The sequence below is a fragment of the Prionailurus bengalensis genome, chromosome D4 (assembly GCF_016509475.1).
Source record: "Prionailurus bengalensis isolate Pbe53 chromosome D4, Fcat_Pben_1.1_paternal_pri, whole genome shotgun sequence".
NCBI lineage: Eukaryota > Metazoa > Chordata > Mammalia > Carnivora > Felidae > Prionailurus > Prionailurus bengalensis.
The window spans coordinates 42,410,009-42,437,423 of NC_057359.1; the positions used below are offsets into that span (position 1 = coordinate 42,410,009).

At 40.8% G+C, this 27,415-nt stretch overlaps 1 protein-coding gene across 1 annotated transcript in view; it reads left to right on the forward strand.

Annotated features, from left to right (window-relative positions):
- Positions 1–1,364: 1,364 nt before the first annotated feature.
- The window catches only part of SH3GL2 (SH3 domain containing GRB2 like 2, endophilin A1), a 214,674-nt gene continuing 188,623 nt past the window's right edge, over positions 1,365–27,415 (forward strand). Inside the window, exon 1 of the mRNA XM_043567155.1 lies at positions 1,365–1,532. Within this exon, the coding sequence (XP_043423090.1) occupies positions 1,488–1,532 (45 nt within the window). The 5' untranslated portion in view covers positions 1,365–1,487. The remainder of the gene's footprint in view (positions 1,533–27,415) is intronic.

The window sequence follows — 27,415 nt, forward strand, 5'->3', positions numbered from 1 at the left end:
TAAGAAACCTGCAGGTTACGAGGCCAGGGTATGTATGGTCAGTGTGTGGAGCCACCATTCCCTATGATCGTGAGGTCTGGGGATTGAGTCTGCTCATTGCTTCAGTGAGACTGCAAAAAAGAGAATATACGTACCCAAACTTCAGTGAGGCTTTTTGTAGGAATGAAACAGGCAACTTACTTCACACACCTTTGATGACAAAAAATAAAATACACATGGGCCAGGGAGTCTATGTTAGTAGGTAGCAGAGGTCATGGAGGCAACAAAAGAAATTCCTAGAACTCCTTTGCTGCCACGTATTTCCTTATTCATCCACTTACCTTGCCTTCTGTCGCTCTGCCTTCTCTTCCTTACAAATTTGGTCCCCATGTGGGGACAGTGTTCAAGTTCTTTTCTATGGGCTTCTCAGTCCAAGACAAATCAGGGTAAATGGCTAATCACCAGAAGACAGAAACCATGGTAGTGCTGCTGTGCTACAAATTAACCTAATTCCATCAGTATTTGGCTTTAGCCCAGCCATACATACTTTGTTATGTATGCAATATTTGCACAGTTTAGTATTATGCTTTTTCATGTGTAATGCTCAGATTGAAAATCCTAAAACCACTATCATAAGTGAATACCAAATTCACATTTGGACTTTTCTGTCTATAATCACAGGATTAAAATGCTATTACTGGAGTAATAGTCCATTTCAATTCTATTTACCTGACCAGCTTTAAGGCTTTAAATGTTTTTTCCTTCTCCTTCTTCTTCAAGCGTTATCAGACCCAAAAAAAAAAAAAAAAAAAAGAAAGAAAGAAAAATCGCTTTGTTGGCTTTCCGCAACGTTTTGGAGGCTTAAGGGATATTGGAGTATTGAAACCAGGAACCAGGGCAGAGAAATGTGTTCTGTGACCAACCAAGTGGGCGCAAGGCAGAGAAGGAGCAATGACTTATTAATTACCCCAGATAGAACACCTCCTTTCCAGGAAGCAGAGAGGCTCAAAGGGCAGATGGGCCAGCTTCAGGCAGCGCCGCTGCGGCTACCTGGAAGCCCAGCAAGTCACCTGAGTCGCTCCCGTGCCTGGGCTGCCAAGCTGCAGCAACTGGCCCGCAGTGTGCGGGGCCACGAACCCCACTCCCGCGTTGGGAGAACGCCCTCGGCCCTTTAAGCACGCAGCCGGCTCGCGGCTGTCCTGGAGCCGGATCTCCGCGGTAGGCGCACAGGTAGCGCGGGCCGCAGCACCTGCCCCGCCAGCCCCGCGCCCGGGGCGGGGCTTCCCGCTTTCCCTTTAAGAGGCCGCATCACCCGCCCCTGACGTCAGGGTGTCTCTCCGCACGAGCCCGCGTCCCGCGCCGCTCCGCGCCCCCGCGCCCACAGCCCCGGCGGCGGCACGACGAGTGGCCGCCCGGCGAGCGCGCCGCCCCGCTCGGCCCTCCGGTCGCGCTCCGCCGCCGTCCCTTTCCGCACCAGCACCGCAGCCGCCCGCGCGTCCTCCCGCACCATGTCGGTAGCCGGGCTCAAGAAGCAATTCCACAAAGCCACTCAGGTAAGGCGCGTGACAGGTGCGCCCGGGGTGGTCCCGGACGGAGCCGCGAGGGGCGCGCTCGGCGCCTGCAGCCAGCGGGGAGCGTGGGGACCCCGGCCTGTGCCCAGCCCGCCCCGGCCGCCCTCCGCATCGCCCGCCCAGCCCGCCGCGGCAGCGGCCCGGGGCGTCCCGGGGCTGGGAGCCCGCCCTCCGTCTTCCACCCCCGGCTCGGTGCGGCGCTGCGGGCGTCCGCGAGTCTCCGGCGTCCCGCCTCGTCGCCCCGCGCGCCGCCCCCGCACCGCCCCGCGCCGGAGCGTCTGGGAGGGGACCGCGGCTGCACTGTCGCCCGGGCGTGCAGGTGCCCCTGCGGCGCGGCGGGAGATTATGTAAAGTCGTCTCTTACCCGGTGACCTTGCGGTGTTGGTGCCCCCAGCTGTCCCGGGAAGTGCTGGCACGAGCGGTGGCCCGCACCGGGGGTGACTGCGGTGATGTCCGCCGTCTGCGCTCCTCCACTGTGCTTTCTGAATCTCTCCTTCCATGTTGTCCCCAGGCGCCAGAGCAATAGGAGGATGAGGCTTCCTTCGGGGAAGCTCATGCATTAACTTTTCCCTGGAGAACTCGGTGGTGAAACTCCTTTGAGGCCGAGGCTTGACCAGCAGTTTGTGTCTTTAAACATTTCCCGTGGGTTTTGTAGCCTTAACATAACCAAATCATCATATATGTCTAAGTATTATTTTCAGTGAAGCTTTTACATCTTGAATGTGACCGTATTTCTCTGTGGGGTTAATAAGCTGTGATTACAACTTATTTAATTCAGATTCTAATACTTTAAGTCTCCTTGGGCTCTGTTGAAGAATTTTACATAGGGAAAGATAGGTGAATACTTACAATGTGACCTATTTCTTATGTAATGAGGGTGGTTACTTTTTTTTTTATCCTTCTGAAACAGTTCTAGTTTAAGGGATTTTTAGCTAAGGATTTTGTTGGTTTCTTCAAATGTTTCTCATAATTTAGCCTTAAATATTTTTTTATAGATTAACCTTGATTAATACTGAGCTTTCTCAATAATTTCTCAGAAGTAGTGAGGTTTTTTCTAGGCTACCACAGTAACAATCCTATTTTAAACCACATCCAAAAGAGGTGAGGGTTGTGCTTTACAGAATCTTGGTTAAGGTAGGGGGACAGATGCAGCACGACGTTCCTCTCCTGTACGTCCACATGCTATGTCTATCACTATCCGCTTGCCTTTGTAGAATCAGTTTTTTTAATTTAAATTTTCTTAATGTTTATTTTTGAGAGAGAGAGAGTCAGAGCAGGAGCGGGGGAGGGGCAGAGAGAGGGAGACACAGAATCCCAAGCAGGCTCCAGGCTCCGAGCTGTTAGCCCAGAGCCCAATGAGGGACTTGAACTCACAAACAGGGAGATCATGACCTGAGTTGCAGTGAGACACTTAACTGACTGAGCCACCCAGGCACCCTGCCTTTTTAGAATCAGTTTTATCTGTCAGTTTGGAAAATTGAGAAAACTAAGATGATTTCAGTACAAATACCCATTAATGTTATTGTTTTTGCTTTTCACATTGGATTTTTGAGTCATCTCTGACAGAATGTAAATATATTTATTGGTGTAATATGGAGGGCTTCTAATAACTTCATACTTCAGGTTCCTTCAGAACCTGGTTTACAGACCAGCACAGGTGCTACCATAAATTCTTAGGCAGGACTTCTTTGAAGTCACTAACCTTTTTAATTTCAGGTATTTGTTACTTCTGTAAAGCAGACCTCAGCACTGGATTTACCAACACCACATCCCTTCTTCACTTTGATTCTGAGGACTTCTGCAAATCTTGGAGCCTTAAAAGGCAATTAGGCCAAGGCTTGACCCCCACCTCTGCTGTTAGTGATCTTGAGCAAGTTATTTAACATTTGAATGTGTCTTTGCTAAATGGGGCTAAGTATCCACATCCTAGAATTGATGGGAGTGCAGATGAGTTTTTAGAACACACATAATAAGTGTTCAATAAATGCTGTTAACATTAAAGATAATTTCACCAGTGTAAGATTCTGTCCTTTGTATTAGTAATAATGACACTTGAGGAAATGACGGAAGCTAGACTTTTTGGTTTTGTTACCTTAACAAAAAAATGATCAGATTGCTTCATTTCAGCCAAATCCTGAAGTTATATGTAACACGGAAGTTCAGAATAAAAAACTAGAATTGTATGATGTGAAAGAACTTCTTAGATTGTTGGAGGAGGTTTGCTTGTGACAAGAGTAGTATTCATCACACCTGATTCAGATGCAGAGTCACTGAGTGTTTTTTTTTTTTACTGAAAAGCCTTTCATTTTAGAGGTGAGACAACACATGATATCTTATCCATAACTTAATGGAGCACAGTCCTAGCCCCTGGCAAAGGTTATTCTTCATGTGTACGTGTGTATATTTGAAGGGTGTGTAAAGCCAGTGGTAGTGTTTGCGTGTGACAAAGATACTAGGGGAAATAGCCACGTCCTACTTTTTAAAGCCATTTTTCCATACCCAGCTCCGTGAACCTGATCTTATCTACAAAGTAAGCTTTACACCTAGAATTATTGCCTTTCGAGAATAGATATGCTAGATTATATGGCCAATGTTCCCTTTTTTTTTTTTTTTTTAAATGTTTGCTTATTTTTGAGAGAGACAGAGTGTGAGTGGGAGAGGGGCAAGAGAGAGAGGGAGACACAGAATCCAAAGCAGGCTCCAGGTTCTGAGCTGTCAGCACAGAGCCCAGTGGGCCTGAACTGGGGCTACAACTCAGGAAGGGCATGATCAGGACTTGAGCCGAAGTTAGACACAGCTGACTGAGCCACCCAGGCACCCATGTGTGGCCAGTATTCTTAAGTGGAGGGCCCCTCTTCAGGCAAACGTTTCTCTTGTTTCTGTGAAATTGAGTTTTTTGCTTTTTCAGTGCAGGATATTTGTGTTAATAAAGCAGTACGCCTTTGAAGTTTGCCCACTGATTTGAAATCTCTGAATAGAAGTGTCAAGGCTGTTCTCTTGATTTAGAACTGATTATTTCTACCTTGTTGCCTACTTTTAATATCTCTGATATTTGGAGGTGAAAAAAGGCTTTTGCTAAAGACAATTTAATAAGTGGGAAAGACTTTCAGGTTGAGAATATATTAACAGCAAAAATTGATCATATTTAAAAAAATTTTTTTTTTCAAAGTTTATTTATTTTGGGGACAGAGAGAGACAGAGCATGAACGGGGGAGGGGCAGAGAGAGAGGGAGACACAGAATCGGAAACAGGCTCCAGGCTCTGAGCCATCAGCCCAGAGCCCGACGCGGGGCTCGAACTCACGGACCGCGAGATTGTGACCTGGCTGAAGTCGGACGCTTAACCGACTGCGCCACCCAGGCGCCCCAATCATATTTTTACTTTAATATGCTTTATTACTTTATTGCTTGTAGATATAATTTATGATACAATTAGAAAAAATAAGGTACTCCTTTTTGTTACTGTAAAATAGGGCAAATGAACATGTTCTACTTTTAGTGAGTTTTACTCATTGAGATTTCATTTCAGCAAGATTAATGTCAATTTTTTTCACTTGTTGGTTTAAACTGGCAGCATATTAGGTAAAAAATAGCTGTCTGGTTCCAGTTAACATGCTGTTATTATAAATTCTATACTTTTTTTTTTTTTTTTTTTTTTTACTTTATCAAGCATTTGTTGTGGATGTACCTTGCTTTGTGGAAACACATGTAAGTTTGTTACAGAGTAAAATTTATTAGGTCATTGTATTTGTTTTGGCATTTGTGCAGAACTAAGTATCAAACTGAGTGTCTTAAACAACAGAAATTTATTGTCACACACTTCTGGAGTCTTGATGAAGGGGACAGTGAGGACATACTCCTCTGAAGGCCTTAGGCAAGAGTCTGTTCAGGCCTCTTTCCCAGATTCTAGTAGTTTGTTGGCAATCTTTGGCTTTTCTTGGTTTGTTTGCACATCACCCTGATTTCTGTCTTCATGTTAGCATGGTTTTCTTCCTATCTGTGTCCAGATCTCCCCTTTCTCTAAGGACACCAGTCATATTGAATTAGAGACCCACCCTACAACAGTATGACCTCATTTTAGCTTAAGTAGTTACATCTGCAGTGACTGTATTTCTGAAATAAGGTCACATTCTGAGGTACTGGGGATTAGGATTTCAACATAAGTTTTTGGAGGGGGCACATAACCCATTACAGCTATTATTTGCGTGACAGGATTCACCACAGTGTTCTCCTAAATATTGCATTTGATTTAGCATTAAGAAGACAATTAAGTTTATAAATAACACCTTTATATTGCATTGAATGAGATATGCTTTCTTCTTTTCAATAAATTTGGTTAGGATATATACCTACTATAGACTACATCTTTTTTTTTAATGATAGAAACTAATATTTGGTTAGGCTGTATGTTATGATATAATCTGGTGCATGATTATTGTCCCACTCAGATTCATCAACTGGAAAATTTTAATTACATTGGTATTTTATGCCTTTCCATTTAACTAATTTCTTCATGCTTTCATCATATTTAAAGTGCTGTATTTTACATAGATGTTTTGCTTGGGAGAATGTTGCATAAATCTGTTTTATGCATTTATTGATTTGGTGAGACTTCAAACTTGTTAAGGTATTTAATGAAATATATAATTAGTTATAACTTTGAGTGAGGTTCTCAGTTCCTTAAATGCTTGCTTTAAAGCAGTAAAATCTCTGCTGCCTTCAAAATCTCGAGTATAACTTTTTTGTTCACATAGGGTTTCTTTTTTTTTTAAATTTTTTTTTATGTTTATTTATTTTTGGGACAGAGAGAGACAGAGCATGAACGGGGGAGGGGCAGAGAGAGAGGGAGACACAGAATCGGAAGCAGGCTCCAGGCTCTGAGCCATTAGCCCAGAGCCCGACGCGGGGCTCGAACTCACGGACCGTGAGATCGTGACCTGGCTGAAGTCGGACGCTTAACCGACTGCGCCACCCAGGCGCCCCTCACATAGGGTTTCTATACATGCACTCTTTGTCAGGTTCTTACCTGGGGTCAATAAGAGGCTGGAAGGACTATATATTTTCTAAAATTATATGCCACATTTTATATGTGCATTTTTCTGAGGGAGAGGTTTTTAGCCTATCATAAACTTGTTCATTAGCTTTTTTTTTTTTTTTTTTAAAGTAGGCTTCATGCTCAGTGCAGAGCCCAACATGGGGCCCAACATGAGGGCTTGAACTCAAGACCCTGAGATCAAGTCCTGAGCTGAGATCAAGAGTTCCATGCTTAACAGACCGAACCACTCATCATCAGCTTTTTTTTTTTTATCATCAGCTTTTTTTTTTATGTTTATTTTTGAGAGGGAGAGGAGGGGGGGAGGGCCGTGAGGGTGGACAGAGGATCTGAAGTGGGCTCTGTGCTGACAGCAGAAAGCCCAATGCAGGGTGTGAACTCAGAACCATGAGATCATGACCTTAGATGAAGCTGATTGCTTAGCTGACTGAGCTACTCAGGTGCCCCTTATCATCAGCTTCTTAGAGGAATTCCTAATCCCAATCCTGTTCCCTTCCCCCAAAGTAAAAATACATTATAACAAATTGATCATGTCATCAGGAGAGAATGGGGTGGTTCTTACAATAACAATCACTTGCATCAATTTATTACTGGGCTTTAGAATATCTGCTCAAAATGAAACCATCTCTAAACTACTTGTAGGGGCAATCAAATATAAAAAGCCTTTCCAAAGGTGTCAGAATTGAATGAGATAATGTCTGTGAGAGTGCCACGCTTGCATAATAAGATAACTGGAACCATGCAAAAAATAAAAAAAAAAAAAACAGTAGGTTGTCAATGAGCTCTGACTTACTGATACACTTGGCAGATGGACCTGTGGAGGAGTTTGAAATGAAAGTGGCTGCTGAAAATAATTTCCCTTGAGACTGAGAGTCTCTTTGATCAAGTGTTTTGTTGTTGAAACAGTGACATTTTTTTGCAAGGTTTTCCCCCCACAGTGATTCTTTAATGTTTTAAATTGAGTTTATATGAACTTTGGTTTCTGTCTATTTGGAAAATTTTGAAGTATGTATCTCCCAAATGAACTATAAATACCCTTGAAAATGCATCAAGACTTGGTGGGGGGAAATGGTGACTGTTTTGAGGAGAAATGTCATTGCGGGAGAGAGAGACTTAATATTGGGGCATGATGCCGGTAGCGGGGAGGGCTTCAGCTTGTAGAGCAGAGTCCATTCTGCCAAGCCCCTTGTGCTGCTCAGATTCCCAGGCCTTCATGCAACCCTAGGGCTTTCGTTAGAGTGGGCAGCTTGAGGAAGTGAGAGAGAAGGACAAGAATCATTCAAATAAGGAGAATTGGGGGAGGCAGACTTTAAGAACAGCTCCAGGGTTTAAAGTGGTATGGCTTTCCTTCACGAGTTAAGGCCAGATGGGCAGGATTCTATCTCGAAGGTAAGAAATCAGAGGATTTTCTTGACTTCTCTTTTTTTCCCCTTTCTGTTCATTTGATCATTTATCCCTTTTGTTATGTTCTGTGTGATGATGATGAGTTGAGTGTGGCACCAAGAGGGGACCCAGGAGAGGCTCAGGAAAACAAAGTTTATTAAACTCACAGGTTTGAGGGAGACAGAGACAATGCACACTGAAGGGGCCACATATGAGCAGGGCCAGGGGAGTGGGCTCAGCCAAGCAGGTGGTAGCCAAGAGAGTACAAAGACCAGTGGGTAAGGGTCTTTATTAGGGTCAGGGTGGAGAACACAAGAAAAGGCAGAGGGTATTTCCTTGGTGCATTTGAATTTACTAGGTCATAGTCAGGGACAGGCTGAGAAATGTAGTTGTGGTGGGGACCACCTTATCACAGTGGTGCATTTGGTTACCTGGATGGGTTGCTCGAGCTCGTTGTATGTGAGGATGTTAAGGCGGCAGGAAACAAAATTTTACAATACAACTTTTCTCGGTTTTTTTTTTTTTTTTTGGTTTAGATTTTCTTTATTGCCCTGATCCTTTTGGAGTCCAGATGTTTAAAAGTGATTTATGTGGTCTATAATAGATAATAAAGATGAAGAAGAGAGCTACAGCTATACCTATTGTAATGTCATGATTGTAAGACCCTGTAAATGTTTTTGTAGAATATCGATAAAATATTTTCAAATGACACTAAATCATCGACTGAGTCTGATGCTTTGTGAAGTAAATTTACTGTTTATGAAGATTTTACATTTAATGCAACTTCTGAATATGATGTTCTAGTTGGTTTGCTCTCACTCCCCTCTGCCCAGCCCCAGGTCAGATTCTATATGGTATGGATGACTGTGGAAAAGCTTCCTATAATTTGTGAGAACCAGCAAGCTCCTCGGAGGCTTGCTTAGATGCTCGGGTCTCTGAAGGACCACTAGGCAGGATTTTGTGGCCTCTTCCGAATAATGGTATCTGAAAGATACAGAAGTGTCTTTGTTATAATTCAAACTGAACTTTCTCCATAGATCTTAATTGGAGCAGTTCCACAGTGCTAAGAAATATCTCAGTATCAAAGTACAATGCTTGTTAGGCACACGTGACTAGTCTGCCTATGCTTTTTCATGTTCAGGAAATACTGTCCTCAGTGACTACTCCCATTTGGAGAAAGAAAGAATGGGAGCCATGGCAATTATTGTCCATACAATGATACCACATTCTGGGTAAGCTTTGTGAGGTCCCAACCCCTATATAGAGGAAGTTCTATGGTTTTACCCTGGTTCTGCAATCAGGGAAGAATTTTTTTGTTCTTTCTGCTGTTTGGCCAAAATCTAAAGAGGGTGACAGGGAGTGTGGCCTCTTCGGGAGCTGTATAGCTTCTTTCTTTGGCTTCCTGTTTATTTAATATTTGTTTTTTGTTTTTTGTTTTTTGTTTTTTACAGTTAGAAGCTTTTTTTTTTTCTTTAAAAAAGTTTGAGAGAGAGTGTGCATGTGCACATGTGAGTAGGGGGAGGGGAGAGGGAGAATCCCAAGCAGGCTCACGACTGTCTGCACAAAGCTCCACGTGGGACTTGATCCTACAAACCATGAGATCATGGCCTGAGCTGAAATCAAGAGTCCCATGATTAACCATTGGACTGAGCTACTCAGGCGCCCTTGCAGTTACTGGCTTTTAACTATTCATGGCTCATGGCTGATTCGGGCAACAAAATTCCTTCAGAAACTTAGGAGATTTCCCATTTGCTAGTTACTGAAGTGGAATCTTTTTGGATTCCATTGATCCAATGGATGTTTTTTATACCTAATTTTCAACCAGTAGGTTTGGTTGTGTTCACCTGAACTTTGTAAGAGCCTCATGCTTTGATTTAACCAAGAAGTCTTAATCGATGTTTACTGCTCATAGCTCTTTTCATTCTTCCTATTATTTGCCTCAGGGATCCAGGATGACTGGGGGTTCTTACATCTTTAACACATGGTTTTCCTTTTTTTTTTTTTTTTAATTTTTTTTTTTAATGTTTATTTATTTTTGAGACAGAGACAGAGCATGAACGGGGGAGGGTCAGAGAGAGGGAGACACAGAATCTGAAACAGGCTCCAGGCTCTGAGCCGTCAGCACAGAGCCCGACGCAGGGCTCAAACTCACGGACCGCGAGATCATGACCTGAGCCGAAGTTGGCCGCTCAACCGACTGAGCCACCCAGGCGCCCCAACACATGGTTTTCAAGATTGCCAAAGGGAAGACTATGTTGGAACAGGCATGGGAGATTTCTGTGGGCCAGGCCTGGAAGAAGAATGTGGTAGGCAAGATGCTAAGGCTCTAAGTGACTCTCCTTCTCGTATTGCCCCCTCTTCTTTGAGTGTGAGTCAACCTGTCACTATGAAAAGTTGTTCCTCCTGAAATTCCTACTCTATATGGGAAAGGGGAGATTGTATGTTTGGGGTTAATCTAATCATACAAACCCATTTAAAAGCAGAGCATTTTCTCTGGTTGGTAGTGAAAGGGGAAGTCAGAAAGATTGGAAGCATGAGAAGGACCGGACTTGTTGCTGTTATAGATGGAGGGGCCATGTGAGAGGGAATGTACTCAGCTCTAGGAGTAGAGAGCAGTTTTTAGATGGTAGCCAGCAAGGAAACAGGGACATCAGACCCACAGTTTTAAAGAGCAGGACTTTGCCAACAACCTGAATGGAAGGGAATTCTTCCCCAGAGTCTGCAGATAGGAGCCTGGTCTAGCTGTCATCTTGATTTTGACCTTGTGAGACTGAGTGGAGAACCCAGTGTAGCTGGCCCAGACTTTCAGCCTGTAGAACTGTGAGCTAATAAATGGATATAGTTTATAAGTTGCTAAGTTTATGATAATTTGTTAAGCAACAACAGAAAGTTCATAGAAAAAATAGTCACTACTTTTTATGTTCAGTTGGCTGGAACTTAAAACATAGCCAAACTGTGGAATACCTAAGTGCAAGGGAAGAAGGGGGGAGGCTGGAAAGTGTAGTCAAGCAGTGTACCCAGAGTATAGAAGTGAGTGGCGGTAAAAAGCTAGAAGTCTTTGCTGTCTGTCGTGCCTATAATACATTCATTTATATGTGTGCTTCTGAGTGTGTGTGTGTATGTAAATATATACATACATACACAATTTGTTGAATCAACTTTTCTTATAAGGCTCAATGTTCTCTATATATTTTTAAATACATTTTATATTTTACAGATGTTTCCCCCTATAATGTTTAGGTTTTTTGACATTTAGATATTTTTTCCTGGTGAAACACACGTTTCCTTTTGTGGTTCCTGATCAGTTGTAAAAGGTGAGGCTGTTAACTACTTTCTGAGGAATCTTAGCTTGGTAGGCTGCTAGTACAGTGACCGCTTCATTGACCTTGGAATGGAGAGACTGTAGAACATTGAGGAGCCTTTTGAATTCTAAGTCTCTATCAAAGCATCAGGGATTTTTACTAGTGAGAGCAAAGTGGTTGACTGTTCCCCCTGCATCTGTTCCTGTGTTTGTGGAAGGCCTGTGCCAACACAGACACACTGAAATGCCCTTATTTAGTGTGGGCACATCAAACAGCTCCATGGTAATTTGAAGTTGTTCATTAAGTTAGTGAGGACTTCAGGTGCACGTGGCACATTTCGTGTTGTTTGTCTGTGTTATGTTAGTTTCATGCTCTTTGACATGATTTGCAGATCCATAGCCCTGAATGATTTTCTAATTGCAGCTGGTGGACAGTGCCAGACATTTGTTGGAAAGGATGAGGTCCGACACCTGAGATGTCTTATATGGGTGTGGTGTCAGTTGGGCAGCTTGGCTGAGGAGAGAATAGTCAGGTGTGGTCCATGTCAGAGGGCTGAAGTAACCGGATGGTGAAGCATCCAGTTGGAATTGATTACAGAGCAGGTACAGCTTTCACCCTAATGTTCAGTAAGCATTCAATAAGCATTTACTGCTTACTGAAGTGACCCTGGTGTTCTTCTTTAGGTTGAGTGAATGTTGCATATGGTATGTTGCTGGACATATTTATATTATTTATTAAATTGCTTAAGTGGCTACTTCTAGGCAAGACCTACAAACCCAAACCCTTTGCTAGTTGTGGCTAGTGGCTATCCTCCATCATGTTGTAGACTGACTAATGGAAGTACTTTCTGGAAATGTTCCTCATTAATACCACCATCAAGATTTTACTCATGGAAGGTGATAATCCTATTATCTATAGATTAGGTTCTGCTTCTTATGTTCAACCTTGCACCTCAGTTGTGTCTCTTTTCCCCTTTAAATTAAGTTTAACAAACAATTGTTTGCCATTAAGCCCTTTCCTGTTTATGTCATCTACTCTCTATGCATCTTTGGTTCCTTTGAAACTCACAAATCCAAAATTTCCATTTTTCACTTTTTTTAGTCATTACCTTCACCATAAACCCAGTCCATATTTTTCAGAAAGATACTTGCAGTGCTTATCATTTATATCTTCTCTAAATTTCTTCATGTAGATGTGGAAACCTCCTTTTTCCTAGCTCCAACAGAAGCTGGGGAAGCTTGTCCTTATTTGTAAAATTTAAATGATCACAAAATACTCAAACAATGTGGATGTATCTTATTCATTTCTTTACGAGCTCTTTGAGCTTTCTGTATCTCAGATGTACACATTTAAAGACTTTTGACTCATTTTTACCATAAACCTTAAATGAAGGATGTATCTTAACCAGAAAGCTTATCATACAATCTCTCCATGAGTGCATTTGTCTGAATTTGATGATTATGACTCGACTTTTTTGAGGCATTGAATTTTGCTGATATCACGTGATATGTGTTGGTTTGCCTTTTATAACATCTAAATTCTTGGTGTCTGATGTCATTGTGTCTGCTAGTTGCCATGAAAGAGTAAAGTGAATTTAGGCAGTCAACTTCAGTAGGCTCCATATGGTTATGGTGGAGTAAGTTGTCACCCAGATTTGTTACTGAGTTTTATCCTCATGAGCTTTTAGGCATCTGTGTCATCTCTACGTTACTGACTCAACTTTAAAAATGAATCATTGTGTTATTTTCATAAATGGAAAAGCCACTATCATTTTTCATAAATAAAAGTATAAGAATTATCATACAGAAATGTTTACTCTTGCTGGAGTAAATCTGTGAGCTTGAAGTTTATTCTGCTTTTGTTAAAAAAGGAGATTAACCTATAAGGTAAGCAGCATATATCCTAACAATAGTACACTGGGATGTTGTCCCTTACTAAATCAGAATGATTGAAAGAAGAATAAAGTCAATGTTCTCCTCATCGAGGGAATCAGTGTTATTAAGGTCACAAGTCTGTACCAACTGTATTCAAACATGCTCCCTCCCACAATTTGACCATTATATTAGTGGCTGGCCATTTTTGGCATATCAAGGAATTTTCTGCCCATGACCGGGTATTTAAATATGTATCATAAAAGGGAAGGTCATTTGCTTAGGGCAGCACGGAGTCATGTGTTCTGTGTATAATGTTCAGAAGGGAGGCAGAGGTGTACTTTGAGAGAAGTTCTTGAAACCATTTTAGAAAATGGTGAAAGGCCATGCATCATTAAGCTATGTAGAACATGGTTGTCAGGATCCCAGGCTTAGAGGCTCAGAAATTTCAGATCTCTGTATAGTTTTCCCATTCTGAGGACCGGTAAGACCTCAACCAAGTCACTAGTCACTTGATTGCTACTCCCAGCAATTGCTAAGTTCTGCAGAGGCGGTAATATGGTCTTGGGCATGAGTTTAGGTTCTGTTATTTTATGCTGGTCTTGTTCTCCTCTGATTCATTATCTAAGTGTAGCTTGAGTGATCTTTCTAAAGAACAAATCTAATGTTGCTCCTCTGCTTAAAATTCTTCAGTGGCTCCTTTTGGCTCCTGGCATAAAGCCCTTATAAGGCCCATTAAGGATTTGGAGTGTGATCTGGCCCCTGTTTACCAATCCAGTCTCATTGTTCACAGCTCTTTCTGTGTGTGTTTAGCTTTTACATCTTTATTCCACACAAACTTAACTTGCCTTTGAGCCTTTGAACCACACTGACTCTTTGTAGAAATCTCCCTTCCCTTTTTTCCATTTTATGCTTGACTAATCACTACTCCTCTTGAAGGTCTCAGCTTGATATTTTCTCAGAGAGATTTATCTTTGCCTCAGTTGATGTGGGTTAAATGCCCTTCCATGTGCAATGAAAATTGCCCATTACACTTCTTTTAAGTGTAGCACTTGGCCCATTGCACTGCAGGCTCCTATTGTTTCTTTGTTGGTATCCCCCAGGTTGGAAATAAAGAAGGGGACCTTGTGTTTTCTGTCCTTCATTGTGTCCCCAATGCCTGTCCCATAGTGAGCATTCAACTGATACTTGTTTTCTATGTATCCGTATTTATATATATTTAAAAGGAGTTATCTTATGTATATATTTTGAATCTGTTTATTTCTGCTTAAAAATATATGTATTTTCTTAAGATTTATTTATTTATTTATTTATTTATTTATTTATTTATTTATTTATTTTTTATTCATTCTGAGAGAGAGAGGGCGCACGCACACACACACAAGAGGGAGAGGGGCAGAGAGAGAAGGAAACACAGAATCTGAAGCAGGCTCCAGGCTCTGAGCTGTCAACACAGAGCTTAATGTGGGGCTTGAACCCACCAACCATGAGATCATGCATGACCTGAACTGAAGTCAGATACTTAACCAACTGAACCACCAAGGTGCCCCTGCATCACATATTTTTAAGAGTTAATTTAAAAGTTAAATTAAAACATGACCTCATAGAGTGGCTCAGTCAGTTAAGCGTCCAGCTTCGGCTCAGGTCATGATCTCACGGTTTGTGAGTTTGAGTCCCGTGTCACCTTCTGTGCTGACAGCTCAGAGCCTGGAGGCTGCTTCGGATTCTGTGTCTCCCTCTCTCTCTCTGCCCCTTCCCTGCTTATGCTCTCTCTCTCTCTCCCCCCAAAATAAACATAAAAAAAATTAAAAAAACAAACATGACCTCATAAAATTGTAGGTTTAAAATAAACTTTCCTAACTGCAAACATGGCTAACATGGCTAGGTACTATTTTAGCTCATTAACTACTTACATATAACAGCCCTAGAGGTTGCTACATTATTAGACCCATTTTAGAGATGAAGAAACTGAAGCTCAGAGAGGTTAAGTTGACCAAGGTCATGAAACTTCAGTGGCAGAGCCAGGATTTAATCCAGGCTAGCTGGTTTCAGAACCAGTAAATGCCAAGTTATTCTTAACTATGAGTCCTATTCCAGTCTTAAATGTCAAACTAAGAAATATCTAAAAGCTATGATTAAGCAGTGAGATAAAGATGAACACTTTAATAGAAAAAATAGAAAAAAATACGGAGGGGCGTCTGGGTGGCTCAGTCGGTTAAGCGTCTGACTTCGGCTCAGGTCACAATCTCATGGTTCATGGGTTCGAGCCCTGTGTTGGGCTCTGGACAGCTTGCTCAGAGCCTGGAGGCTGCTTTGGATTCTGTCTTCTCTATCTGCCCCTCCCCCACTCATTCTCTGTCTCTCTCTGCCTCTCAAAAATAAATAAATGTAAAAAAAAAAAAAACAAAGAATATGGAAAGACAATGTATGAAATAACTACAAGTGACCAGGATACACATACAAAAATCATGGAAATCAAATAGCAGGTTATGACATTTTTCATTGTTTATATTGGCATAGATTAAAAGGATAACTTTCCAAGTTAGCCAGGGTGTAAGAATGTGTGTTCTCATTTGCTGGTGGGAGTGTAAACTGTTGTAACACTTTAGGTGATCAGTAGGTCTCTTCTTTGTAATTCTGTTTTCAGGAATCTATCCACAAAATAAATGTATAAGCTTGCAAAACTTGGTGCATAGTTGTTCAGTTTGGTAGTTACTGTAGTGAAAAATTGGAAGCAATGTAAATGTCAAGTGATAGGAGATGGGGAAGTAAATCTTGGTATGTCTATATTACGGAGTATCTATAGCCATTTTATCCATGGGACCGTATTTATTGGTGTAGGGAAATGTTCATGATTACTGCTAAATGAAAGAAGCAGGCCACAAAACACAGTTGTAATAGGCCTAATATTTGAAAAGAAGGACTATAATAGTAGCTAAAATAAGCTGAGAACTTACATGCCAGGTAATATTGCTATAAGATTTGTTTCCACATTTCGTTCATGTTTTTAAGTTATATTTATCACTAAATTTTCTTTAGATTCTATCATCTTGTTCTTATCTTCACTTCCTCAGGTTAAATGGGAAATATGAAAAAGAAGAAACTTTTTTTAATTAAAAAATTTTTAAATGTTTTATTTATTTTTGAGACAGAGAGCCTGAGCAGGGGAGGGGCAGAGAGAGAGGGGGACAGAGAATCCGAAGCAGGCTCCATGTTGACAGCAGAGAGCCTGATGAGGGGCTTGAATTCACAAACTGAGATCATGACCTGAGCCGAAGTTGGACACTTAACCAACTGAGCCACCCAGGTGCCCCAGAAAAAGAAGAATCTTTAAGAGATCAGTGAGATTGGGAGTAAACCCAGTTTCCAGCCAAGTTCTAGAGCTATAAGCCAATGTGTGTTTGTTCCATTAGACATTTAGCTTAAGAGTATTTGAATGCCTGTCTCGCTCTCCATAGAGCCCTGAATTAAATTGTGCTGCCCGGGTTTCTTCTGAACGCATGGCTGCTTTTCCTATATCTCTAAGAAGTATAGGAACCTTGTAAGTGAGAATATTGCTAATGACTTCTGCTAGCATTTCTTTTAAATAAAGATTTATTTTCCCCCAGAGCCCTAGTCTTATCCTTAGGAAAGAGTGTGCCATGGCTTTGACTGTGTTTTGCATAGAGGAAGGAGGACAGCTAGGACATGTGTAGTGTAGAAGAATATTTCGGCAAGATGTTCTAAGTAATATGGTGCAAGATGTTCAGTCTCATCCTCCAGCCCTTATACTAGGAATCTCCTGTCAGTTTTTAGCTTCTCAGCAAAAGACCTGTAGACAATGCCATCTCAGCAAAGAAGAATGAGGTGATACGGAGACACAATAAGAGGATAGGAGATATTCTAAGTGATACTCTTTGAACTTGGATGCAGAATTCTGTTAATAGTCTCTGCTGGGCTTTTTTTTTGAGGACAGAAAATGTGAAGTTTAGGAAGCCATGAATGGAAAAGTATTACCTCCTTGTTTCCACCCCAAAATAGAACAGAATGGAAGGACCATGACCATGAAACAGTCTCAGTAATGAGATGGGCAGGTGACTTTGAGCTTCCTCCCAGAGAGGACATATCTGGCAAGATCAACAGGAGCACCGAGGGTGGCTGCTGGTTGGGCACAAGTGTGCCTTTATGGATGGTTTGGCTTTCTCTGGGACCTGGCACTCTTTAATGGCTTCAATGAAAAGTGCTTCAAGCATTGAGACAAATAGTCTGTGAAGTCATTTCTGGAGTAAAGCTTGTTTTTCCAGTCTCTGCAAAATCTCTTCAAATTTCTGGAGGCAACATTAACTTGTAAGTTGAGAAACAGAGTTGAAGACTGTCTCAAGAAATTTGTCTTCTGGCCTAGTGATCTGATGGAAGTGTGTACTAAACCGATGCTTTTATTTTCTTCAAAACTTTAGGTTTTGGTCCTCTTAATTGTTCATAGATTTCAACATTAATAAAAACTATATAATAACGATTTTTGAGTTAAGATGGATGTAATATAATGGAACTTCATTATCTGTACATTCTGCACTGTGTTCTTTGGTGCCCCCCCCCTCCCTCCCTCCCTCCCTCTCTCTCTCTCTCTCTCTCTCTCTCTCTCTCTCTCAGTGTTCATTTATTTAGAGGAGGAGGGGCAGAAAGGAAAGGAGACAGAATCCTAAGCAGGCTTCTCACTGTCATCACAGGCCTGATGTGGGGCTCCATCCTACGAACCCATGAGATCAGGACCTGAGCTGAAATCAGGAGTGGGATGCTCAACCATCTGAGCCACCCAGGCACTCCGTAGCAGCTTCTCTTAAAAGTGGAAGAGTTTTGCAGGACACTTGTCTCATAATTGGGCATTACTGGTGGAAGGTGAGGTGTGAGTCTGATTTGTAAGTTTCTAAATGCAGGTTATTAAAATATGCTTTAATAAGCTACTTAATAAATTATTTGTTTATGCAAGATAGATTCTTATTTGTATCAGTGCATAGTGTCCTCTGGTTCCTAAGTAGACTGTTGGAACCATAAAGTCCTGATTTTTAGAGCATCTTCGGGCTGGAAAAGGGTGTGTACCTATTTCTGTAGATTAAATGACTTGACTTTTGCTTACATCATAATTTCGAAGAGGCTCAACCATTGCCTTCTCCTTCATTTATTTGTGATTCTGACCCCAGCCTAGCATCTCTGAAAGTCATTGAAAACCACTGAAGTGTTTCCCAAAGCTAGTAATACATCTCACTGGGTTCCCACCACTTGAGATTCTGAATTAGATTTGAGAAGGCCCATACACATTATGAAACAAAACAAAACCAATAAAAAACCCCAAACAACTCCTCAGCTTTAGGAACTGCTATCTGGAGTCTTCTATTAAATAGTAGAACATGGGGGAGAGAGTCATACCAAGACCATGTAAGTTGGAGAAATGCTGTATCAAAGTAAGCATGTTTCTGCACTGCAGGATTTTCCAGAGGCTACCATAAAATGTTCAGAATTCTTGAAGCAGGGTATGGTTATGTAGTTTCCCAAACTTAATTGATTAATACATCCTCCTGCCTAGCGGCCCCCACCCCATGACTTTTCTTTTTCCCTCTTCATCTTCATCCATCTTAAAAAAAAAAAAAAAAACAAAACTTAAAGATTTGTTACAAATTACTTGTACATCAGATAAATAATAGTTTTCCTTTAAAAGTTCTTAAAGTTTGATTTTGATATGTGTTTCTTTAAGTGGAGGCATCACTTCTATTTTGAAAGAAGTGTTAAGGTCTTTTCGATAATTTCTCCTGTCAAACTCTTTAAAAAATTAACTATAGTACATTGTTAATATATTAATGTATTGAGGTAATATAATAATATATTAATATTAATGTTGTATATTACGTCCCCGTGACCTATTTGTTTTATAACTGGGGAGTTTGTACCTTTTGACTCCCTTTACCTGTTTTGCCCACCTCTCACCTCTGACAACTGCCAGTCTGTTCTGAGTATCTGTGGGCTTGGTTTTTTGGTTTTGTTTTAGATTCCACATGTAAGTGAATAATATGGTATTTGTCTTTCTCTGACTTACTTCATTTAGGGTAATGCTCTCAGAGTCTGTCCATGTTGTTGCAAATGGCAAAATTTGATTCTTTATGGCTGAATAATATTGTGTGTGTGTGTATGCTACATTTTCTTTATCCATTTGTGGACACTTAGGTTATTTCCATACCTTGACTGTATTAAATAGTGGTGCAATGAACATGGGGGTGCATATACCTTTTCGAGTTAGAGTTTTCGTGTTTTGTTTTGTTTTGTTTTTTGTATGACTACCCAGAAGTAGAATTACTTAATTATATGGTAGTTTTACTTTTTTGAGGAAACTCCATATTGTTTTCCACAGTGGCTGTACCAGTTTGCATTCCCACCAACAGGGCATGAGGGTTCCTTTTTCTCCACAGCCTTGCCAGCATTTATCTTGTCTTGTTTGATAATAGCCATTTTAACAAGTGAGAGGTGATATCTCATTATGGTTTTAGTTTGCAGTTCCCTCATAATGTTGAACATCTTTTCATGTATCTGTTGGCCATCTGTATGTCTTCTTTGGAAAAATAATGATTTGACTCTTTAAGTAGTAACTACTTATATAATTGCTTCACTAAATTCATCTCAAACTGGAAACTCTCTAACTTTTCCCTCTTTGTTGATGAATGTGGAGTGACACCTTAGCATTTTATAGTATGTATGTGCTTATTTTAGTGCCTTAACTTCTCTCTAGGGAGAAGGCATATTGATGCTGAACAACTTAACATGTGGAAAAACGGAGGCTGAGTAACTTGAGTGAAGTTTCTGCAGAAATGGTGGAACTACGAGGCTCTTTGTGCCTAAGCTACTTCTAGAAGTGCCAGACACGCACATGACAGCTGTGAGGGACAAGAAGGGGGAGAAGCAGTGCAAAAGCATAGTAGGGGTGTTAAACCGCATTCCCTAACTGCTGCAAGTAGCAACTGCTATGGATGGCCTGCCCCTGCCTAAAAAGCCATTTACAAATACAGAACCTCATTGCCACCTCACACTAGAAAGAACTGTAAGATATGCAATAGCAGATTGTTCAGGATGTTATGAGGATTGAGGAGTAAGTATTCAGAGGTTATTTTTTGGTAATCTTGTGGAGAAAAAAGCTTTACAATATATTATTTACTTATTTTTTAAGAATTTTTTTTGAAGTTTATTTATTTTGAGAGAGAGTAAGTGTAAGCAGGGGGAAGGCAGAGAGAGAGGGAGAGAGAGAATCAGAAGCAGGCTCCTTGCACTGTCAGCATGGAGCCCTGTGGGGGGGGGGGGTGTCAGTCTCACAAACTGTGAGATCATGACCTGAGCTGAAAGCTGAAATCAAGAGTCTGCAGCTTAACTGACTGAGCCACTCAGGTGCCCCTACTTATTTATTTTTTAAAGAGTAATTAACAGTGATGCTATTGAGTTACAAATAGGTCAATGCAAAGGCCTTCAGCCGTTGTGCCTTGTGGTTTTGATATGTCCCCTGGATGAGTGAGATTGCTCAGAACTAGGCCTCCTCTGTGGGGAGTAGACTTTATTCCAGTTTACACTTTCATTTTTGATTTTGTAGGTTCCCTGATGATAGTGACTTATTCTATACTGTACAGTCTCACATTTTATATTGAGGTTATTAGTTGTGTAGAATTTTCTGAGGCCAAATCTATCCTCCTGAAATGTTGGCACTTGTCATGTCCATTCTTGAAATGCTGTGGGAGTTGCTCAGTCTCTGGCTCACCACCACCACCACCACTACCCATCTTAGTCCAACCTCTGACCATCTGTGTCTCCCAGCAATCCCTCCTGCCTCCATTCAGATCACATTTTAGCCAGAGTGATCTTTTCAGAACCTGAATATGCCCTTGCTGCTTCTGTGTATTGGGACTTTTCAGTGGCTTTTAGTTGCAAAGACCAAGGTCCTAGATAGTGAGCTGCAAGGGCCTACCTGATCTGGCGCTTGCCTCTCCACCCTGGTGTAGTGCCAGCTTTCCCCTCACACTGTGCTCTGGTCATCCATCTGTCTTACAAACAGTAGGCATTACATCAGTTACCTGCCCGGCTCTGTGCTAAGTTCTGAGAGTATAGAGGTGAAGAAAATCCTTATTCCCTGCCCTCATAGAACTGGCAGTGTAGTGCAGGAGGTAGACCAATAATCATGCAAATATGTAATTAGACACTGTCACCAGTGCAACAAAGAAATAATGGGGTCATGTCTGACACTGTGCTGTGGAGACAGACCATATCCTCTTCAGCGTATAGAAAGGTTAAGTGTTGTTTATTAGGTACAATCTGGGAAGTTCTTACCAGCAGAGATCATTCCAGATGTGAGAAAAGTACTGTTATTTGCACATTAAAAAGAGCATTTGATGGCTTTTCAGACTTGCATGTTTTATTTCAGAGAGGATAGTCTTGAAGATAAAGAACTCCTTCTTGTGTTTTACTGAAGCTAGGATCTTGGAACATCTGCTGGAATAGTTTCTGTTGAACGAAAAGATTGTGTGATAGGATTATCATCTTTTTTTCTTTTATCAAAGACCATATCTCTGGCCTTTTCAAAGTGGGTGGTCATGGAGTGTCTCTCTGAGGATGTGAATTTAAACTGAGAAGTTGAAAGAACAAACTGACGTTTGTTCGGGGCACAGCATGCAGGAGCCTGCTCATCAGAGGCAGACGTGGGGTTCTGCGCTCAGCCCCGTGTGGCCAGATGGAATGCCCACCCTCCTGGTACCCTGGGGCTAGTTCACTCCTGCTCTTCCTTTAGCCTTTAATTCACATGTTGCTTTTTGGAAGCCCCTACTCTGATCTGCTAGATTGGACGAGGTTCCCCTTAATCTGTTTTCTGTGGTTTGTTTTTGTGCATTAATTTTGTGGCCACTTGAATAAATGTCTCTCTCCTTCACTGGTCTTTAAATTCCTGAAGGCAAGGATCAACTTTCTCATTGCTGACTTTTGGGGATGATGATAAGGATAAGTAAGATGTATATAGCGTGTAGCATTAGCTTAACCCCATAAAAATCCTGTGGTGTAGGTACTGTTATACCCATTTTACTGACTAGGAAGCTAAGACACTGAGAGGGTAAGTGCCTTATCCAAAGTTACGCAGCCATTACTTAAGGGTGGAGGCAGAATTTGACAGCTGCAGTCCATCCTTAGAATGCTGGAATAGATTTTAAATACGTCCCTTAGTAATTCACTTATTCAGCCAATAGAATAGAAGATCTAATAAATAATACAGGCATGTTGTGGTAATTTGGTGTATGATTAAAGGCAACATTTCAATCAGTGGAAAAAAGACGGGATTATTCAGTAAAGGATGGATAGTTATTTATCCATTTTTAAAATAAAATGAAACAATCCTTTTATCACACTTTATACCCAAATAAATTTCAGATGGTTGGAGACGGATAAAGGTGAAAGAATGTATAGTAAGAGGAAAATCTGGAAGGTGGAAAAAACCCTTTCTGAACATGATAGATAAGGCGCACAGACTGCAGAATAAAGTGGGTGATTTTTGCTACATAAAAGTGAAGAACTGAGTAGCAAAAGCATTCTAAATATGATTGAAATGACTAATGGGATTATGATAGGCAGTGCACAACTGAAAAATAAGAGACAAAATCCAGCTTTGGCAATGTGTGGTGCCAGGGATTATTCTCATGTCCTGCAGATTCTTCCTTTCTGGAAGGCAGTTAAGCAATGTGTGTCAAGATAAAGATTCACTTTGATTAAGGCACTTGTAGTTTATCGCAAGTAGGAAAATTGGATACCTGTGCAAAGACATATGTTCAAAATTCATCACTGTGTTAATGGTGGTGAAATACTGGTGCAATCGTGGAATGGAGTTCTATGTGGCTATTACCAAGGATGGAATCTACATCTGTTCACATGGACCCCTTGCCTTGATCTCCTTGGGGGGGTGTGTAGCATGGACCTGTATGTGAAATTGTGGACACGACCTGTTTCTGAACATGAGGCTGGATGAGGTTTGGAACAAGATTCACAATGTTATTATCTCTAGATGTGGGTTTTTGAAAGCTTTCTTTTTCTTAAAGTTTTTGGATGTTTCTTTAAAAAAATACAGACAGTGAGCATATATTTTTTGACAATAAGAAAACTACTCAGGATATGAGAATAGATATCTAAGACTGTATCTTTTTATTTCTTTATTTTTCTGATTTGAACAGTCTTCTAGCTTGTGAAATAAAAACGTGAGACATTGTCTTATCCCTTTTTAAGTTTTTAAATTCTTGTAACACTTATTTTTGGCTCCTGTAAATGCTATTCCCATATTTGGCCATCCTAGCCACTGTGTTAGAGATGTTTGAAATATTCAGGGTACTGAACAGAAGGTCAAACACAAAGAAGGAAATGGGGTTCAGAAACATTTTCATTAAAGTTGCATGAATACTGGAGTTTATTCTACAGCACAAAGCCTTCCTGGATGAACTGGATCAATGTTTAATAGAAACACAGCCTTTTAAGCATCACTGTTCCTAAAGTCTTCTGTTTTTAATTAAATGTCCTATGTTCTTTAGCCTTACAAGACAGAGTAACTAAAAGGAGGAAAAAAACAAAACAAAACATCCATGTCAAACATAGGAGTGTAACACTGAAGGGAGAATTTCAAATAAATCACCTATTCTTTCCCTTTCCCTCCCTCCCTCCCCCTACCCCTCTCTCCTGAGAGATAATATTAAACAGCACAGCTGGTTCAGATTCTGATCTTTTCTCAGTCACATCTTCAGAGAAGAGTTTAATAAAGCATTAATTATGTAGCAACCCTATACATACTGTAGACAGGGATAATCTGGCTGCATAATTTTGCTAGTGATATATCTATAGAATGCTATTTCTATCCTGTTGTAAGGTACCCGTTTTTAGTTACCAGGGGTATGCTGGTTTTGCAATGACAAGCAGCATTTGATATTCAGCACTCTAGCTGGTTCAATGAGTACGTACCACTATTTTGGATTTTGTGGAGAATGGACTTTAAAGATAGGTTTTATGATATTCCCCAATGTGGGGACACACTGGAGATTTAAAAAATTCTGTTTACCCATTGTCCTAGGTGAGGGATTATTGGAAGGCAGAGCAGAGGGAAGAAAGAAAGGGATACATTGTCTATGCAGTTGAAAAATGCCATGTAAATTTAGGGGTCAAGGTTTGTGACACAGATTTTAGTACATTGTTGGAGTGGCAGTAGATATTTCTATATTTTTTCTGTGTTTTTTCTATAACTTTTTTTCTGCACATTTTTATTTTTCATTAGCTCTGTGATGACCATTATGATTTTTCCCCCATTGATCAAGGTTTCCCTCAGCATCTTAAATCACTGTATACACGTTCCACTCAAGCTTTTCCTTCAACGCCATGTGCGTGTTGTTTCTCCAGCTTTATCGCACCTGGCATCTTCAGCAGATAGCACAGGCCCTGTTGGGATTGGGGCTGGGTGTGCCTGTCATGCACAGGTTTGTTTCCTTTTGTTGTAAGCTCATGTGATATCACATTATTTAATCTGAGTCAATCTATTACCAAAGGACATTGAGAAAAATGGGTGAAAGGTAGAAAAACACAGGGTTTAATGTTCAGAGGATATTTTTAGACTTAGAAACAGCTTACTGCTTTTTATGAAATGGTCAGGTACAATTAATGGTTCACATTTCCCTCTTTGGTGGTTTTCTTTAAAGGATGAAATGCTGGTTTAACTCTGTGTGTGTGTGTGTGTGTGTGTGTGTGTGTGTGTGTGTGTGTGTGTGTGTGTTTGGTTCTCTAGGTTTGTTGAAGTACGGTTATTTTGTCTAATGGCTATATGAATAGTATTTCCTTTTATCCCTTGTAAAATATCTTTTTTAGTTGCTATATAAATCAAGTCTCCATTCCACATAAGCTTCAGAAAAAGTGAAGTTATATATTAAACCATGACAGTAATTAAAAAATATTTTAATTGTTAGAGATAGAGGAAGCCAGTGAGTGTTTAATTGACATTGTTAATTTTCCAGTCTTCTTGAATGCTTGAGCGAGAACCAGAAGTGATTTTTTTTAGGTCATTTTGAGTGGTACAGTTCATTCATTAGATGACTTGAGTCCTCCTTTCAAGAATTGGGGTATGGTCATTTGGGGAGAGAGTCTCACTGCAGAGAATTAATTGTAGTGCATTTGATTCTGCTAAATAGTTACAAGTAATTCTGGTTCTAGTAATTACAAAAGAGAGACAGTTAAGCTTGGGAATCATGAATTGTTAGTTTGGGGCTAGAGATATTGCAGATCATTTCAGGTAAGGGAAGCTGAGACCACACCATTTTAAGTGCATTGCAGAAAGCAGTGGTTTCATTTGATGAAGGTAATGGGTTGATGAAACCCAGTTATTCCTTTTAAGACTTTTCCCCCAACTTTTGAAAACCAACTTGCCATTCTTTACATAAAGTGTTAAAAAAAAATGAAGAGCTCTGTTATTGGATGGTATCACTTAAAAGAGGAAGGGACTAGACAATAATCAGACATCCTTGGCATTCTCCTCTGGACACAAGGCAGGATGCTCTTAGCACCTCAGCACCCTTCATGAGGACCTCCTGGTCCTCTCCAGGCTTGCAAGAGACCAGAAACGATCTTAATTCATAGGACCATGACTTGGAATGGTGCTTTGTGCTCCATTTTCCCATTTTTTATTTTAAAGTTGCTTGCTGTAACTTTTGAATTTGTTCTCAGTACACTATTGAAAGAAACTGTCCGTCTTGACCCTCTTCTGCCTTGAGGCTTGGCTTCTTATATACTACTTAAACCCACGAGGTCCTTTAGAAACATTCCTGTATCTCTATGGTCCTGTCTCCTCCAAGATGTTGCATTACATGCAGGGACAGTTCTTTTCTTTAGCTTATTTACCTCAGAAACCCAGCCAGTGGCATGTCAGTTTGATTGCATTTTTTTTGAATTATATCTATTTTATTTACTTTTTATTATTTATTTATTTATTTTTACTTTTTATTTTTGAGAGAGAGAGAGAGAGAGAGAGAGTGCGTGTGTGTGTGGGGGGGGGGGGGGAGGGTAAAGAGGGAGAGAGAGAGAATCTTAAACAGGCTCCATACCCAGTGCAGAGCCCAACATGGGCTCCATGTCATGACCCTGAGATCATGACCTGAGCCAAAATCAAGATTTGGACACTTAACCAACTGAGCCACCCAGGCACCCCCGTTTGATTGCTATTATCTGAACTCATTTGTTTTACTTAGGGAGTCAGTGGTAGGTCATTGTTGAAGTCAGTTGATTTTATGGCTAGGTTATGATTAAACATCGAAAACTATCTTTGATTTGGTACACGTTAGCCCAAACATTATTGTATGACTTTAGTTCTCTCTTTCCAAGTGTCATCTGCTCTAAAGGTATGAGCCGCCTTATCTCTTTCACCCTTGCCTCTAGGAGATTGTCAAGGTGGATCTTGACTTTCAGATGAGTCTTGACCCCTCATAGAGGTAGTGACGTGGGCCCATATAGATCTAGCAATGTAGAAAATAGCTTAAATATTATTGATTTGTGAAAGAAGATTATAAGTGATGGTAACAACACAGTTGATTGTTATTTTCCTCTTTATTCTTCCATTTATTTTATTTTTTATTTTGTTTGGAAAATGGAATGGGAACAGGTAGGAAACACCTGAACCAGAATGAAACAATTTCTCATTAAGAATAACAAATGACTTTGATTACTGAATCATTTGGTTTTTGTTTGTTTGAACTAACTGCAGAGTGATTAGAATAGAATTAGTTTAGAATAACTCTATAGTTATTCTAAAAACTGGTGTGCCCTCAAGAACACTCCACCTCAAACCCCCTGCAAAGTACACTCAGGTCTTCCTCATTGTGCTACTTTTCTGGGAGATTATTTTCCCTACGTAGCATGTGTTCATTTTATTCTTCAGTGATAGACAAAGAGGCATATTTGTGATGGGGGCCTGAGCCTCATGACGGAGCAGTGCTGTGTGTGTCTGATTCCCGTGACCTGGCACTCAGCGTCTGGGCCTGTGCTTAGAGGGCTGGGCTCAATTCAGGAAGGTGAAGAGTTCTGATTTGTATACCCCTGTTAATAGCAGTGTTAGTAGGTCAGAAGGTCGAAGCAACTTATGTATCTATCAACAGATGAATGGATAAACAAAATGTGATATATCCATATAGTGGAATATTATTTGGTCGTAAGAGGAAGGTTCCTGTCACATGTTACAACGATTGACTTTAAT